Raw genomic sequence first — 18,517 nt, forward strand, 5'->3', positions numbered from 1 at the left:
GAAGAGAAGCTGAGAAAGATTTGGAAAGGTCATTATGAAAAGATTAAAAAAAAATCAGTTGTAGCTTGTTCCCTTGTGCCAGGAGTAAGTGTTCTACTTCTGCTGCTAGATGACAGTGAAAGCAAGTTGCGAGTTGCATTGATGGAATAGGTAACAGTTAATCTCAAGAAGTAATGCCATTTTATCCTCAGATTCAGTTACAACAGAAGCAGCCTGACAAAACGAAGGTTGCGAGAAAGGATATGTTCTCTGTTTATAACTACATCAGAGTGGCAATCCCCAGGGAAGGAAAATAACAATTTAACTTAAAGGCCAGATATTAGCACTGAAACAAATGAGTATAAAGTAGCATGACTATGCTTGCTGTGAAAATTAGGTTTCTGTTCGCAAGTAGCCAAAATGAAGGCAAAACCGAATTGTTTTAAGATTGAGTTTTCCTGGTTACATTTGATGGTAAGAGACTAGATCCTCCACCCTGCAAGGATATGATTAGCTTAGCACAAATTATCAGCCTTCATGCAGAAATATCAGCTTCGGTGGTCTGTCTCATGCAAAATGTCAGGCTCGATAATTTGAATAATCTCTTTTACACTGAAGTGTAATGAATTCCTTAGAATTCGCACACACTAAATTGGGAGTTAGGATTCTCAAATACAAATTCCTTACAAATTACAGAAGTGTTTTTTTCATTGAAATGATAAAGTTCTGAAACTGCATGAGGTGGATGAGGTCCCTTGTGCCATCCCATGCAAGATAAGTAATATAGTGTGTTCATTAATCTATGTCATAGGAGTATCGAACATATAACAGCTAGCAGATTTTCTACGTTTGATAGCACCTGAGAGGTCACTGGTAAGGGTTAAAGACTTTGCTAGCACAAATGATGAGCCTTTTACTGGTAGGTGAAGATACACCACAATAAATACTGACTATAAACCACTTAAATCTGTGTTTCAGGTAAATAATGAAATGATTTATCTTTTGCATAAGAACTTGGGGAAAAGATTGGCAATGTCAGACCAGTTTATCTTCTGTTGGTTTTCTCCGCTGAAGCACTTCTTGCATTCTCCCTTTAAGTTTCAGTATCCTGGTTGTTCTTTGGAAATTCATATTCTTAATACAGATTGGGTAGATTTAGCAACAGATGTAGTGTCACATGACTATTGCTGTTTGGACAGCCTTTCATGTAGCTCCTTAATTTACTAGAAAGCATAAACAAAATTTAGCCTAGCTATCTTGAAATAATCTCATGTTGCTATGTGAAATCTAAGCATAAGGGAATCAAATAGAACCCGAATATAGTGTGTATAGTCTGGGTCGTGTGATATTACTGTGTTCACTCACCTCCAACACTTCCATTTCCTCCCTCCCCAGATCTTTCTAGACCTAGCCATGAGGTATTGTCAATATTTTCACAAAGGGCTAAATTCTAATGAGAATCTTGCTGTACAACAGATCTGCATGGAGTACTTGAAGTTCTACTTATCTGAGAAACTGGAATAAATCCACTCCATTCCATGGAGTAATTCAAGGTTTTCATTTTCGGCTCCTAAAAACCAGGAATTTTTTTCAAATAAATTTCCAATCATACTTTATGGTAAAGCATTGTGAGACTCTAGATAGCTCCATGGGAGCCTAAAGGTTTTACACGTGTGAAATCCATGACCTTAAAAATTTGATAGTGTCCCTTTGATATTGGATAAACCTCAGGTCACTCAGCTTTAGCTTAAGGATACATTTCTGAAATATTTACTACCAGTTGTAATGTTTATTATGGGTGTTGTTTCAGAGAAGTCAAGAAGTTTGATCCTTAGCTCCCTTGGAGAAGTTGTACAAACACAGACATGGTCCTATACCCCCTTCCTGCCAGCTAGAGTTTGCTTTAATCTTGTATTTAATTTGGAGGCATTTCAGACCTGTTCTAAACTTGGCTAGCTAACAACTAGAGAAGATAGCTAGCAACTAAATAAAATCTTCTTTGAGCTAAAATATTGTATGGATACACTTACGATTTCCATGTTGCTCTTTAGGCTGTAGTCCACTGTGAAATACCAAAACAGTTAAAGGTCAGAAAATACAGGCTCAGATTTATCCAATGAGACTGTCACAAGTAGTAAATGTTCGGAAGGATTAAAAGCAGAATACTGTTTAAATAATATTTACCCATAGTTTCCGGTGGGTTGCACCTATCCCTTTGTGTCTGTGTTGTAACAGATTCTTACAGAAAAGTCTCTATTTTTTCATGCTTATTCAACAATGCAATACATGGTTTCCCCATTCTTCTGTTGCAAGATCCTGCTTTTTGTTCTCACTGTATGCCTCTTTTTCTCCGCATCCTTTTTTTCTACATTTTTTTTTTTCATTTCCCCATCACTCTTTTATTGTATATGTGATATTAGCCTGGTGCTGAGGCTCTCCTCATGACTTCTTTTGCACTGATCACAGCACAATCTTCCTCCTCTGTTCTGATCTGAATGCTAGCATCATCTCTGCATTGCTTGTTCCACAAGATCTACACTTGCTTACAGGTAAATTACCCAATGAACTTCACATCGGCTTGACAGGCAAAAGACTTAGTTGCCAGTTTTTAAAAAATTGTCTTACTTTCCCTCTACCCTTCACACATCATGTCAACTTAAAAAGGAAAAGCCAGGGGGCTGTGACCGTATTTTTGTTGTACTACTCTACTTCCAAGCACAATTCTGATTGGAAACGCTAATGATCCTGAATTATAAATATGTGATAACAAATAATAAGCAACTAATACACACAGCCAGATGTCCTCTTTGACAATGACAATTACTGCTAGAAGGCTACTTATTTTATGCCCACAGAAAATCATAGCTAAAAAGAACCTGAAAGGACAATTAGCTAATGTCCCCACTCAGACCCTGTATGTGGTACATCTGGATAATCCCTATCTACTATGTGTTTAACATGGTTTAAAATTTCCAGTAAAAATTTGGCTTGAGGCAGATGAAGCAAAGACCAGTATTGTCTTTTGGGTTTCACAGCCTTCTCTACTACCAGATTTTCTGATTCATAAACCTTCTTTCCTGAAAATGAAACCCTTTACTGGTTGTGAATATTAACTGACCACTGTGTTGCTTACAAACACATTTTAATTTCGGAAAGTATTATTACGTTTTCCTTTTTCTGGGTTTTCTTTGTGGGGGGTGTGTGTTTCTTTATTTTTAAACCAGTTAAATGCATTCTTTCAAACTTTTTTCATAGTTCATGTTGTTAAAACTTATATTTTAAGTTTTGTCCCCTGAAGTCTCTCTGTTTTATTTACAGCACATTTTAGGAATGGTGTCCAAAACTGAACACTTTATCCTACCCATAAAAGCTGACAAAAGCTTTTATGAAGCTTTAGGAATTGGTAAGCATTTAAGAATGCTTACCTCCCTTATGTAATATATACCTCATCAGAATTATGTTTGTCTTTTTGTAATGGAATCTCCTTTATCATAAATTTAAGATGATACTTTTTCATCTCCATATCCTTCTCCAGAGTGCTGCTTGCCCTCCTAGTCATTTTGCATTTTTGCATTTGAATTTATTTTTTGAATGCAATGTTATGTTCATGTCTTCCTTAAGATTTACTAATTCCGCGTGTTTTCTCCAGCTTATCAAAATAATTTCGAATTGTCATTCTGCCTTGCAAACTTCTTACATCCCTTTCCATTTTGGTATCATCTGTTAATAGTTATACTTAATTTTCAATCACTAATGAAATCATTCAGTGGCATAATAGTTTTAACAGCTTTTTAAAAGAGTCTATATACACTCCCAGACTAACCATCAACCATACTCTGAATATAGGGTTTGGGGTTTTTTACTCAGTTAAGTGTCCACGTTCCAGCAATTATATTTTGACTATATTTAAGCAGATTGCTTAGAAGAATGTTAATGTGCTTGCTGGCAAATGACCTGCTAATATCACCATCCATCATACTCTCCCTTTACCCAGAAGCTAGTTACCTTGTCACGGAAGGAAACTAGATTACTTTATACTGGTTTTTCTTGCTATACCTAATTTTTCTATCACCTTATTGACCTTCAGTTATTTACAAACTGATGAGTCATTTGGTTCAGTATCTTTCAGGCATGCTATCCTTATAAAACTGTAGTGATGCTCACAGAGCTGATGTTCACCAAGCAGACGTATCTACACAGCACACAGCTTTGTGCTCAGCCGTAGTTGCTGTTACCAACCTCAATCGAGAGTAGCAGCTTTTTGTATTTTGATGTTCTGCATCCTGTTCTGAAGATGTTACCTATTATTATTGACTTTGACCTCCTTATGCTAATAGTTCTGATCTTCCTAGCTTTTTGAGTATCCCTTTAGATTACCCTCCACAGGGTGGAATGTTGTACCATGAAATCCGGAGAAGACAAAACTGCTTTTAGGTGCTGTCAGTATTTTCTGAAACAGCTGTAACAAAATGCTTGCTCCTCAACTGATGAATTTTTCTAACCGTTTTTCTTTTAACATATCTTGTTATAATTTTTCCCTACCTTCTTCCTCTCCGGGAACATTTTCCCCTCATAACTTTGGAAGTGGCTTAGAACTAATTCTGCAGGCAACTGAGGCAGCCGCAGGGCACTCTGTGGGGCAAGGTTCATACTCCAACAATGATACGATACCGTGCCTGACAGAAGGCCTTGTCCTCAGACAATTTCAGACATTGGGAGTCCTCCCATTGAAGAGTTTAGATCACAAAGAGAGAGTTTCAATGTGCCGGCAGGCAAGACACTCAGGGAAATCAATCTGAACGAATGAAAGGTATGCTTCAAAGGTGGGCATGTTAAAAATCAATGAACCCCCCAAATAGGAATAAAATTTGATCTTGCTTGTACTTAGTGTACTTCTCTTTGAAAACCAAGTGCATTAAATTAAGACTGGTTTAGATTTTTGAATCAGCTCTGCACAGAGTAGTTTAGCTACATTTAATGCTTTAGGAATTGATTCAGATTTTCTGATAATTACTATATTAAAAATATTTATTATTTCTTCTTTTTCTGTCTTCTGCAGCATTAGGCACATTGCTGGTACTTGAAACAAATAACGAAAAATACTGAATGGTTAAAATTTGTATTTTCTGGGTTTTGTCTGCCTGGAGTTATAAGATAAAGGATTTTATTAGAGGCATGAAAGCAATATGTTAGATTAAGTTCTTGTTTTTCTTTTCTGTTGCTCGCTAGAAACTTGCACAATCCTTTCTAAATCCTTTGTAAAAACCTAAAACAATCAAATGGGAGAAAAGAGTGAAAAGCATTTATACATGGAAGCTGACATATTCCCATTACAGTCACTGAATCCTCCTTCCTGCATCAATCTAAAAAACTGGAGCATCTCTGTGTCTCTGTAAGACCTAGGATGCCATTACCAGCATTTGAAAACAGTGCAACAATCATATTTACTGGATGTTGTCTAAACAAATGGATCAAAAAATTAAAAAATTTTGTAGGTATGTACATTTTTAGCAATTTTCATTTTGGCTCACATTCTACAGCAAGAGAAGTCAGGAGTAACTTTGCTGGCTTCCGCTTCAGCAGATTAACTCGGATCTAGAATAGTCTTTCTGTGAACAGAATTTGTCCTCTAGGTAACGGGCAAAAAGAGACAGTAAGCCTCTTGCGGGGATTGTGCAGCAGAGACCCCAGGGATGAAGAGACTCAGCTGGACCCAGCCATATGGAAGAAACTACGGACTCCCTGGAGCATTTCCAAACTACACCTTGCTGAAGGCTTAGTCATCCCTGCTGGGGGTTGCCATCTATGAAAGACAAATCACTTTCACCTATTGCAGGGGTCTCCAGAGCTGTTATAAATCGCGCGGAACTGAATTCACCGGCAAGGAAAACTAAAAACAGTTAAAATTTAGTTAAGAGCCCGATGCATCTAGTATTTTCCTAAGAATGCTGAAGATGCACTGACAATAAACAACACTTCAGGAAAATGTATCAGAAACATTGTGTGTATTTAGAATGCAATTTTTCTGAAATGGAAGGTGTTTTTGAAACGAGCACAGCAGTGTTGATGTTGCTACTCGACATATTTTAACGTACGGAACAACACTTGCCCATTTTTTATTTATATATTTTTTTTTCCGAAAATAATTTATGAGAGATTCTGGTGTGTTTCACACTAGAACTGCAGCCGCAGAACACGCCAAGGAAATCCTCTTTCTCCCGCCGTAGCGACCGCTGCACAGAACAGAAAACAAGACCCTCGGTGAAACGCCCGAGATATTTACAAGTGCGGCGGGCGAGGTTTCAGCCCCCCTCCCTCTCCAGGCAAAACACACACACAAGCATCGCGGCCCCGCTCCCTCCTCTCCTTTCTCCCTCGCGGGGCGCTTGACACCCGCAGGCCACGGCTGCGTGAGAAACTCCGCGCAACAACTCCACACTCCGTGCGGCGGGGCGGTGGAGGGGGGAGCTCCGCCGCGCTCCCCAGGGGGGGACACGACCCGCTTCCCCCGGCGCCGCCCCCTCCGCGCTTCCCCAACTTTCATTCATTGTCGGCGTCGCCGCGCTCGCCCCCCCCCCCTCCCCGCGGTGGCCGGGCCGGGGCCGGGCCGGCGCGGCCGGGGCGGGCGGCGGCGCAGCCAGTGAGCGCGGCGCGGGGCGCTGCGGGCGGGGCCGGGGAGGCGCGGCCCCACCGCCCCTATATAGGGCGGCGCGTGGGGCACTCCCGGCTCCGTGGGAGCGGGGCGAGGGGCGCCGCGCTCGGCCAGGCGAGCGGCGGCGGGGGGCGCCGTGCGGCCGCGTGGGGAGCTCTCGGCGAGGTGCCGGCGGCGGTTCGGCTGGCGGCCGCTGCTCTCGGGGAGCACTTTCCGCGGGCGCCGGCAGGCACCTTGCAGCGGGGAGGAGAGCCGGCCTGCGTGCGGCGGTGCCATCCTATTGTTCAAGCGGAGAGACTCGGGGTGCGAGGGAAGGAGCCGGCGTGTCGCCTCCCTTCTCCCGCTTCCCCCGTTCCCCCCCCCCCCCCCCCCCCCCCCCCCGCCCTCTCCGCCGTTTCCCTCAGCGTCGGAGGAGCGCCGCCGCCAGGGAGCCGAGGGCCGGGCCGGGCTCTTCGGCACCGACAGCTCAGGTGCAGCGGCGGGATCGGGGGAAGGGGCGCGAACCCTTCCCGAGGCGCTGTGCGTCGGCGGGCTCCGGGAGAGGAGGAAAGTTGCTCCCTTTCCTGCAGCAACCCTAGGAGCTGCTGAACTGGCCTCACCTGGAAGAACTGAGCAGTTCCTACCTTTCCCGTCAGGTGCCTTTGCCGGAGCAAAGCCATCGTATCCGGGAGACCACGGGGAGCAGAATAACGCACCCCCAACCCCTCCCGCTCTCGCCGCACATCGCTTGTTATCTGGTCTGTCTCGCCGTGCTCCCGGGATCACAGGAGGATCTATAGCTGTGATCTGTCACCGAGGAGAAAGAGGTCGTGGATGAACTCCCTTCCAGCAGGGCAACGAATCACTTCTCGAGCTTATTATTATTATCGTGCTCTAGGACCAGCCCTTTCCTGCTAAACTTGGCTTGGGAGCTTACAGCAGGAGGGGGCGCGGGGGGTGGAAAGCCAAGCCCAACATCATCTTGTGTGTTTGACTTTTTTTTTTTTTTCCCCTCCCTCCTCCTTCCGTGAGACAGTTTGATGAATGCCTGCGAGAAGGGTATGATTTGCTGAGGCGCCTCTGGCAGGGCGGTGTGTGCGCGGTGTCAGCCCCGCCGCCGCCCCCCGTGGGGCTGTGAGCGGCCCGCGGCGGGGGACGCGCGTGGGAGCGGCTGCAGCGCTGCGCGGGCCGCCGCGGAGGAAGCGCGCCGCTTGGGCGGACGGGGCTCCGCGGCCTCTAGCCGGGGGCTCAGAGGGGAGTCACGGCGTTGAAAGGGGCGAGGAGGAAGATAAGGAGCTAGCCCAACTCCGCCGTGCCCTGAGCCCGTGGGTTTGCTTCGCCTTCGCAGGGAGCGTGTGAAGACGAGACCCAAGTGCCGCCTCTCCCCGCCACCCGACGGGCTAGCGAGGGAGGGCCCGGCCCCCCCTCCCAGCGAAGTTGCCTTCAGCCGCGGATCGGTGCCACCCACCTCACTTTGCCGGGGTTGTTTTCTTGGCTGAGCTTTGGATAGAAAGGACTGCGCTTTCTCCGCACTCTGAAAGTTGCCCGAGCGCTCCCCGCGGCGAGGAGGAGGGCGACGCGCCCCGCGCCTCCCCGGGGCCGAGGCCGGCGGGCCCCGGCCGGGCGGCAGCGGGCGGTGATGATGTGCGGCTGGGGGAAGCTCACCCTGTCCCTGGGGCTGCTGCTGGCGATGGCGGGCGAGGTGGCGCCGCAGCCCTGCCCGGCGCAGTGCTCCTGCTCGGGGAGCACCGTGGACTGTCACGGGCTGGCGCTGCGCGGCGTCCCGAGGAACATCCCCCGCAACACCGAGAGGCTGTAAGTAACCCGGCCGGGGCGGCGGCGAGCGCCCCTCGGTCACCGGCGCCCGTCAGGGCTCTTGCCGGCCGGCGGGGCAGAGGTGGCCCCCGGAGCCGGCTCGGTTTGGGGTCCCGACGCCCTTTTGAGGGGGGTGGTGGGGTTCCCTTCCCTTTCCCTGCTGCTGGCGGTGCCGGTTTTACGGCGATGCGCGGAGACGCGGGAGAGGTGGACGCTGCTCCCAGCCGCTGCCTTTCATCCCGGGAAGCCGCGGTGAGGAGCGCGGTTCCCGCCGCCGCGGGGAGCGGGAGCGGCGGGGCGGGCACCACCGCGGCCCGGGGGGTACCCTGAGGCGGCGGCGGAGCGGCCTCTCCCTCCGCCGGCGCCCATTTCCCGGCAAACTTCGCTATCGCGGCTTTCTTTCCCCGAGGCGCTGGGGAAGAGCCGGGCCGCGGCGCCCCGCTGCGCTCCGCGGGCGCAGGCAGGCCCAGGGGCGAGCGGCGGAGCTCCGCGGGCGCGCAACGCTCACTGTCGCCGCGGCTGCCGCGGTGGTTCCGCGCGGGGAGGCGGGCGGGGACGCGCTGCCGCCCGCTGCGCTGGCGTGAAGCTGGAGCCCGGCGGGGCTCTGCCCGGTGCGAGCCCGCATCCGCCTCTGGGCGAGGGCACGCTGGGGCGTTTTAGCTGCTTTCCCACTCACAGGGCACTAAGTTGTGCCTGAACTGTGATCCCTCCTCCTCATCCGCCTTTTGAGACCGTTCGTGTACCCTCCGGCTAGGGTATTTTATAGTGTTGAGAGAGGGCGAGCATGTGGCCGGTTATCTATCATATCGGGCTGCCTTTCAGAAGGGTCTAAGGAGAGTGGAAGAGGTGAGCACATTATTTCTTACTCTCTAATAAGTCATTTAAATGTTGGCGTACGAACACACATCTCGAGTGATGAATTTCACTCAGGAGGGGTATCAGGGACACGTTTCCATTGAGACTTGTGCGCTTTCTTTATGGTGGTGTTTTGGCTAAATGTGGTACAAACACGAAAAAAACAACCCAGGTTCCCCCCCCCCCCCCCAACTACGTTAGGAATGAGCAGTAACTGTTAGGGTACTTTCCATGTAATACCACTTCCTAATGGCTTACCTCAGGAATTGCCAAGTCTGGTTTTATTTGTAGGGATTGGAATTGAGGGAAGTTTATATCTGGACTCGAAAATGTTACAGAAAAACGCGCAAATACCTACAGAAAAGAAAGTAGTGCTGAAGTAGGAACAGAAATGCTAGGGCCTAAATACAGTTTGCTTCTGAGCATGCTTTGCGTTCTGCAGTCAGTATAGCTTCCTGTGCAGCAAGTGAAGAGTTTAGTTTTCACAAAATCATGTTTCCCATCACGCACCCTCCAACGATCTTACGCTTGTTTGGAAACTAATGTTTGCTATAGGAAGTTAAGCCCTATTCTGCCTTTGTAGCAGTACTATGAAAGCTGAAAGTTGCTTAAAAATGTAGAAAATTGTCTTTATTTCAGTCACTTAGGGTTTTTTGCCACAAACAAATACTGTAGCATATATGTGTAGTAGCTTTAGTGGTTTTCTAAATGCAATTATAACCACATTGAGACAGGTTTTGACTCTTCTATGTTGTTAAAGATAAATGTGGGCTGTATAATGGCAGGCAGAACTGACTTTGTAAGAGTCTCTTATTACAAACTTCGAAACTACTACTTTCAAGGTAAACCTTCGTTCAGTCACTTGGAAATCAGGAACTCACACAGTGTTAGTTGTAGGAATGGTTCATTGGATTCATTTACATGTCCCAATTTCTGAAAATGCTGTGCCCGTGAAAACAAACAAAACAATTTAAAAGTAACTTTTGAATGTTTTAATTTTGCTGCTTATAAATTATTCTTCTTAGGGATCTTAACGGAAATAACATCACAAGAATCACCAAGACCGACTTTGCTGGTCTAAGGCACCTTCGAGTTCTGTAAGTTTTTTCTTTCTATCACTGATACCTTTTAGGACTGATGCTACAGTTTATTATAAAATCCATTGAACTATTTGTCTTTCAGTTTATAATCTGGATGGGTTATCACTTTTTAACTATTGTGCTACTGCATCTGAATTTGCAGCCCTTCCCCCATGTGTGATACACTGATAGCAATAAGTTAGCAATTGCCTTAAGTATCATTTGTTTAATTTTTTTTAATCTCTCCTTAACGTTGTGAGAAAACTTGAGGATTTAATTTGGCATGTAGCTTACAAGTAAGAGTTGCTAAAATTGGTTGGAGTGACTTGAGTTTAAGCTTAGCAAATTTGTAGTTCACACTGAAAATGAGTACTCTCAACCTGAAGTATAAGGGAATTCATTAAGAAAAAAGTCAATCCTTTACTGAATTTAAAAGCAAGTCCCAGGTGATGATTCTTGCTTTTCTACGGTTTCTGGGGGAAAAAGGAAACACTTTAACAGCGATTTTGAAGAAGAAATGATTTGGTTTGGGTTTTTTTTGTAAATGCTTTTGTTTCAAGCATTATGAAGCATTTAAAATTGTGTGGGATTTTGGTTTCTTTGAGGAAAAAAATCTAACTAATACCAGGTTTAAAATACTGCGGAATTTAATTAGCTTATTTGTTAAGGCTATTTAATTTGAGCAAGTAGTCATATAAAATCCTTTTCTGTTTCTCTGAAACAGAATCTCGTGTTGTAGTAATTTTTAATTTTTTTTATAAAATTACTGTTACAATTTCTGTGCAATCTTTCACTGATGTTTTTTTCCAACACCACAGTTCAGTATTTTTCTTTTGTTGTTCTCATGTGAGACTAATACTGCCTTCGTACTGTTCAACTGGAGTCTTATAACTTGCCGAAGAGCGATAATGTGTGTGTGTCTGCACGCAACATGTATGCATATGCATAACTTTTTGACTTAGGACCCTTGAAGTAGATAAGCAAATGTAATACCTATTCCTATGTATTTTAGTGAGGAAATTATTTTTTCCCTTTTGAGTATATGAGCCATGTAAATTGTTGATGACAGGGGTCCGGAAGGTTAGAGTGGATGTCACTGTAGAATAACCGTTGTACTGTTTTAATGAAGATGTGGTCGCCTTTAAATGACTGCTGTTAATGCAACAAGTGATCTTGGAAGTATTAAAACTTATATATAAAATTTTCTATATTTCAGTCAGCTCATGGAGAACAAGATTAGTACTATAGAGAGAGGAGCATTCCAGGATTTAAAAGAACTGGAGAGGCTGTAAGTATTTTTGATTCTAAATGTATGAGGTTTTTTTATAAAATCAGTTGTGTGTTAAGGTACTTAGGCCTCTGATTATTTTTTTTAATTTTATTAATTTTTTTGAACTTGATCATCTAGTCTTATTGAAACATGAGAGAAATAAATTCTCAAGCAGTGTGTATTGGACTTGGGTGGGGGGGAAACTTTCATGAGCAGTCCAGACTTGAAGTGTAAACTGCAATTGTTTTGTACGAAATAGCGTGAATACTATCAAATATTTTCCCTTGAATACACAAGGACTTTATGAATACATCTGAAAAAGCCTGTTCTCTGAGGTATGGTGTTGGATGTTAGTCTTGGAGATGTTGGACGTTTTATACAATGTCTTATTGGAAGTAACTGCTAGTTATAAAGCATTGTCATGTTGCATAATATAAAAGCAATAATTGAATTCTACTCCAATTTTTATATGATTAAAGCTTTTATAAAGGCTTAGAAAAAATATGAACTGTTAGCTTTCAAAATTAATTGGATTTGGACTTTAAAAAAAGATTGAGTACCGTGGGGATGAGAGGATGGAGTGGGGATGAGAGGATCTTGTCTGGTGAAGTTGAAGTGCAAACACCTGCTTGGTTGCAGTAGAACACAGAAAATGAGTAATGCTGCCTTTTTATAATTGCATAATTTTCAGTATGTGCCTTCTTATTCTGTTGCATTTCCTCAAATAAAAATATTTTTTAAAATGTATTGTCCACCTTGGAATGTCTGACTCATTAAAGGCTGATTGTTGGATATAGTTTCTGTTTGGAGCTAGGAAGATCTAAGAACACCACTGGTTTAAAGTATGTTCATGCAGACCTTTAGAGTAGCATCTTCATTATTGGGCATCTCAGTTGCTGCATTTTCATTATATCGCCTTTTCTTTAAGCATGCCTCGGAGGTCTTGTTTAGTTTTTAACTTGCTGCTGCTTTAACTTCATAAAGGTATTTCTACTTTACTCCATTGAAAAAGTAGCATTGGCCTTAAACATTCTGTTTGTCTTGTTATAGTTGTGTTCTGTATCCACAGCTGCTGTGTGTTTAAAGACAAAAAAACCCCAAACAAACAAACACAAACCATTATGGTTTGGTTGGTCATATAGACAAAGCTATTCAAGAGACTTAGTAACCACCAGTGTAATAATGATATTTCTATAATAGTTGAAATATGATGTACTTGAGAACTACCTCATTTTTTTCAAATAAACCAAAGTAACTTTTTAACCTAAAAATTGAAAGTGTTACTATATAGTGCAACCTTTTAAAAATAAATTTTAATGAAATTGATTGCTCTTAGAAATGCAGAGTCAGATTTTTTCAAAGTGATATTAAAACAGCCTTAATATAATGCTTTTTTACAATGTGTGTTAAACTTTGTACAAAGTATAGAGATTTAGTATAGCCTTCCCTGCTGAGGGGTATATTGGAATAATATATACACATTCCTAAATTTGGTTTATAGAGTCTAGCTAAAAAATTAAACAGCAGTGTAGTTCATATTGCAAAAGTAAGTACACATACACGAAACACTAATAAACATTAAAAGATCCATGCTTTCACTGTGAATGTTGTTTGACGCTGAGATACCAAATACTTGCTAAGTTGTTTTAAAACAGTATATAGTCAACTTTATTTCTTGATTATCTCAAAGCAAGATCCTGTTTTGTGATTTATTAACAATATTTAAAAAAATTATTTTAATTAGTGTCATAATTTCAAAGAATTTAATGGTGAGATTTCTGAAGTATAGAATTGCCATACTAGAAAAAAAAGAACTTTAGTAGTTAAAACTTAATTTTCTGATTTGTTTACATTTTGCTATTACATCTTCTGCTTTTTTTTTCTTTGGTTTTCTCTTGGTAAGTCTTTAAAATCTTTGGAAAAAAATAGATATTTTCCAGTTACATAAGATACAACTTCTGAAGAGAAATTCTGATAGTTGTGGCTACTTTTGTAGGTTATTTTTGTTCACCCTTCAGCAGGCAAACTATGACATTTGAAAGTTTAGTCATTTAGACCTATCAAGTTAGATTCTGTTTTGTCTTCAGAATTATTTTGCATCTGCTCCAGTACTTGTCAGAGTTTCTTCATTTGTTGGAATTCAGTCAGTGTTAGGTGTGTGGGTGACTTGTAATTTGAATATATATGCAGGATGTCTTTAAACCGCCCCAGCTGTTGGCTAAGAGCAAATATTTCATATTTGTGAGGAAAAGCTGAGAAAATTCCTCTTGTTTACAACTGCCAAGTCCATCTGATGAAGGCGCATTGTTATCTGACAGCCAATTCATCTCCTTGGGATTCTGAAATTCAAAACGATTTCTCAGGAAACTTGTGGATACTTCCTTCAAGTATTTTCTTTTATACATTAAATAGCAAGCACTTTAAAGCTTTTTAGGTTTTTTTTCAAAGTCTTAAGTGTAGGATGTCACATTTCCACTGTAAGTGTAATGTGCCAGGCTACTGTCAAAGAATACCTGATGCAGTCCTTTTAGCATGCCAATGGAAGGTATAAGCGAACCTTACTGCAACTTAAATGAACTCAGTTTGGTTTATAAGATTGTTTACATGAAATATTTCTTATGTTGGAATATCTTGTGCTAGTGCATACAGGCTGAATTTTAAAATGTGTTTCCTGTAGTTCAGTGCTCTCTTTAATGTGAAGAACAGACTTTCACAGTAGTTTCCCTTTGGGGAAAAAATATAAATCCATCTCTCTAGGTTAAATGGTGCATTTGGTTTTTTTTTGGTTTTGAACTGGAATTTCAGTTACAAAATAATTTCTTTTTTAGAACAGTTACTCTAATTTCCAAGGATCTGTTTGGTTGATCAGTGAGTTACTCGTCGTGAATACTCATTTGTAGCTCTGCTGATGCAAAATGCTGAATATCCTCAACTCCCTCTAAGGGAAGTAAAGACCTGAAGCACTTTGCAGAATTAATCTCTGAGAGAAGAAACTCTCAGCTTGCTCTTCAGAAGAGAACTACTTAAAATATGATTTGATTAAATCTATGTATACCTCTCTCAGGTGGATAGAAATGTTTCTCCTGTAGTTTAGTAGTTAAGCAACAACAAATCTCTAGTACAGTAGATATATGTAGTAGTATGTACACAAAGCTATTTAGACCTAATATGCTCTATAACAGGAATTTGTGTCACACCAGTGTAATTGTAGAAGTGCAATGGAAACCAAAACCACAATAAATACTGCCATAACAAGTGATTGTTACTACAGCAGTCCTGCTGGCATTTTAAAGTAAAAATGTTCAGTTAGCAATAAGTGATTGTATAGTAGTACCTACTATGTAAGAACTGGGAGGGAAAACGAGATGGAAACTAGCAACTTACTTAAGTTTTAGGTTTGTGGAACTTCAGTTGCTGGAGAGATCCTGGTGAGGCTGAAAGTGATGTTGCTATAAGCCTTTTAGTTGGATACTTCTCTGAAAAGTCTTCAGCCAAATAAATGGGTATAGGCTGCAGTGTTCACTTAGTTACAGTCTCCATCAGTCTTGTCTGAAGGCTCAGCTCTTACGGGGCTACTAGCTCTGGTCCAGACCAATTTGGTGCAACGCTACCTGACCTCGTAAGCCTGCCATGAATATGGCTTTTTTCACAGCATGTATCTTGAACAGCTGAATCAGTGGTCTGTTGCGTTGTGTAGATGCTCTGTCTGATGGTACAACCCTCCTCAGTACGTACTGCCCGTTTTTAATCAGTGGGACAGGTTGGACCTTTGTGTACATCCTGAAGCAGTGTCAAAAACTCTTGGATTAATTATGATCTTGGCTGTCCTGTATTTAACATCTGCAAGACTTTCTATATTAACTAGTAACCTGTATGATGAGCCCGTGTTCCTATGAGTAGGGCCTCTAAGAGTATGTGGCTGTTCAGTACATGGCAGGTCCCGTAAAGAAGGGATCGGGATGTGTCGTGTTACGTTGTCTAAACCTGTCTTACATAGGTCACAGTGATGTATCGGTGGTGGGTTTCACTGTGCTTCATGGTGGGAAGGCACAAAGGCTCAAGGTATGGAGAATTTCCACAACATTTTAGAATTTCCAAGGACCACTGTTTGTTATGGGAGACAAAACCTTTTGAAATGATTCCTTACTAGAATGTGAAACTAAACGCTTGTTTCTTCTTTCTTTATAAAGCTGTCATCTTGGTATAATGTTTATAATAGTTTGAAATAGTCTCTTAAGAAACAAGATGAAGATAAACTGAAAATCTCCACTTTCTGAAAACTAACACTGTTATTAGACACAGCTTTAAAAATGACTTTTAAAAAGTGTAGTCAATTTATTTTAAGAAGTGTAGACCACCTTCTTCTGTGGTGTTGAAGCTACTGCTCAAAGTATCCCAATGTTTTTACAAGCTATTGTCATCTGGAGAGAAGTATAAAATTTGGCTGAAGACAGCTGCTATACACTGTTGAACTGGTTCTATTATAAGCTGCTGAAGTCTAAAATTTCCTTACAGTTCTTTGTACTCCAGAAATACAATGCAGTCAGATTTGGAGGGCTAAATATACTCTTCATTTGTTTATGTAGCAAAGCAGTTACCTTTTCATTTATGAATTTTTTTGTTTTAACAATAATTTTTCCTAATAATGTTTCTATGTTTAGTAGTTGAGATGCCAGCTGTGATCATTTTAAGACTATGCTAAACATCCAAAAAATGTAAGGATAGGAAGAGTTTACAGCAATTGTTTGAAAACTACCCACATTTTTTCTTCCTGTATTTGTGAATAATCCATTGAGGCAGCAGTATGCCCCTAAAATGCTAATTTGGAGTCTGATTCTGCAGACATTTACCACGTGAATAACTTGTTTTGCATGAGTAGTCCTACTGATTACTCTTGTGAGAAAGGTTACTTGTGTGGCCTAGAAAGTTTCCAGGCCGAGCCCCTACACTTTTGATAATTGAATTAATAGAATTTATTTCTAAAATGTGTGTTTATTGTCTTAGCAGTTCTAAAGAGCTATCTGTGCAGACTTAAAAAAAAAAAAAACCCAAACAACAAAACAAACAACAACCAAAACCAAATACAAAACCCCACAAAACCTACCTCTGCTAAAAACTAGCATGAGGTAAAATGTTACACACTCTAGAACTGCAACTTCTGGGTTAGTATCTGAATATTTACCCCCTATACCTCCCCAAAAAACAGCCCCCCTGAGCTACATGATGTGAGTAAGCTGAAATCCTGAGTTCAGTGGAAGAATGCTGTAAGGACTGAACTTCAAGTTGGTACTTGAAATAGTTTTTAAACTGAAAGCTATCTATGTTGTATTTTCACGCTTCTTACAATGTATCACTAAATGATGGAGAGGGAAATATTTCAAGAATTAAATGTTTTGTTATAGTTCATGCATTTTTCTAAATTTTTTACAGCACTGTTCTAAAATAACAAACTGAGGAGTTGTCTGTACTTGCTATTTATTGGGGGTCCATCTCAACAAGTACATTAAAACAGGTTATTAAAACTTGAGAATATTTACTTATGAGTGTTTGAGTAGTACTGAAAATTATTAAAGTTTTGTTCACGCTGTTGATGAACAATTTGAAACTTTTAGATGTGTCACTGCACAGAAGGAAAAGTATATTTCAACTACATACTTTCAAGGAAAGTTTTTTTTTTTTCCTACTTGGTAAACAAACCGAAGTACTACTTGGATTTCTTTTCTGGATATAAATCTATATGTGAAACTGCTATATGTTTGCAGGTTCTGTAGCAAGGGCTTAATTAACCTCAATACATAGGAGTCAAGCTTGTCAAAGTTATTAAATGGGATTCAGTATAATAAAGTGGCTTTTAGGTGTATTTCACATATTACATGTTTAGAGTTATCTGTTTGGGCTCTAACCTAGTCTAATAAATGTGGTAAACTATTAGGCTGTATTAGCAGGTTTTGGAATTAGGAAATCCAGAACTCACATATGAGTTACCGTGATCTCTGAATATATGGCGATTTACAGAGCATCTCATCTTATAAAGGCGCGCATAGCAGGATGGCCTAAGAAATAAAATGTTCCATCTAGGATAAAAACAAATACAGCTTGTCCTGGCCAATACTGCCCACCAGGCCTGGGCAATTATTGAGGGAGTTAGCAGCTGTTTCAAAGTAGGCTAGATAAACTACTACTGCTCTTTTTGTCTAGTCTAGGACAGGACCGTGCTATATTATATATATGTTCTTTCTTAGGGTGCAAACTTACTGTATCGCTGATGGGATAAAACATATTTTCCAGAGATTAAAATAAACCTATGTGCTAACTTTTTATTATATATTGATGTGTGGCATGAGATTACCATTTTATTCCATTTATTTGACTAGCTCTGTCCATAAAGTGTAAATTCCAAGTAGGAAAATAGTAACTTTTTTAAAAAGACTAGCAGGATTATCTGTGATTCTTTAAATGTGAGCTAAGTCAATAAATTAATCCCAGAATAATTAATTTTGGTCTGAACTTTTTCTTTCTGGGTTTTGAATCTCTGACAGAATATAGTCCTTTCAGTTGTAGAAAACAGGTGTTGAAAACCCCAGGTTTCACTTCTACAGAGATATGTAATCAAAGTTCAGGAGAAGGGACTGCTGGAAAAAATGCTAGATGTTGGACATAATGACAATTTTAACTGAAGCAAAACCTAGTGGGTTGGTTGTTTGGGTTTTGTTTTTTTTTTTTTTTTAATTTACAGAATCTTAGATGTGAAGTTTAAAGGCTAATGTGGAATTTTAGGACCCCTGGTGAAAAATGCTATGTTAGCAGTGGAGTCACCGCAACTGTTCCAGGAATCATTTGTATCACTATCATAGCTAAAAGAGCAGCCAATAAATGAACGATATTTCA

General features: G+C 41.5%; 1 protein-coding gene across 2 annotated transcripts in view; it reads left to right on the plus strand.

Moving 5' to 3' along the window:
- Positions 1 to 6,817: 6,817 nt before the first annotated feature.
- SLIT2 (slit guidance ligand 2) overlaps positions 6,818 to 18,517 on the plus strand; it is a 268,226-nt gene continuing 256,526 nt past the window's right edge. Inside the window, exons 1-3 of one of the 2 annotated variants that reach the window (XM_054825079.1) lie at positions 6,818 to 8,425; positions 10,306 to 10,377; positions 11,576 to 11,647. In XM_054825079.1, the coding sequence (XP_054681054.1) occupies positions 8,250 to 8,425; positions 10,306 to 10,377; positions 11,576 to 11,647 (320 nt within the window). In that variant the 5' untranslated portion in view covers positions 6,818 to 8,249. The remainder of the gene's footprint in view (positions 8,426 to 10,305; positions 10,378 to 11,575; positions 11,648 to 18,517) is intronic. The other variant, XM_054825078.1, reaches the window with a different exon arrangement.

Source organism: Grus americana, chromosome 4, assembly GCF_028858705.1.
Source record: "Grus americana isolate bGruAme1 chromosome 4, bGruAme1.mat, whole genome shotgun sequence".
Lineage (NCBI taxonomy): Eukaryota > Metazoa > Chordata > Aves > Gruiformes > Gruidae > Grus > Grus americana.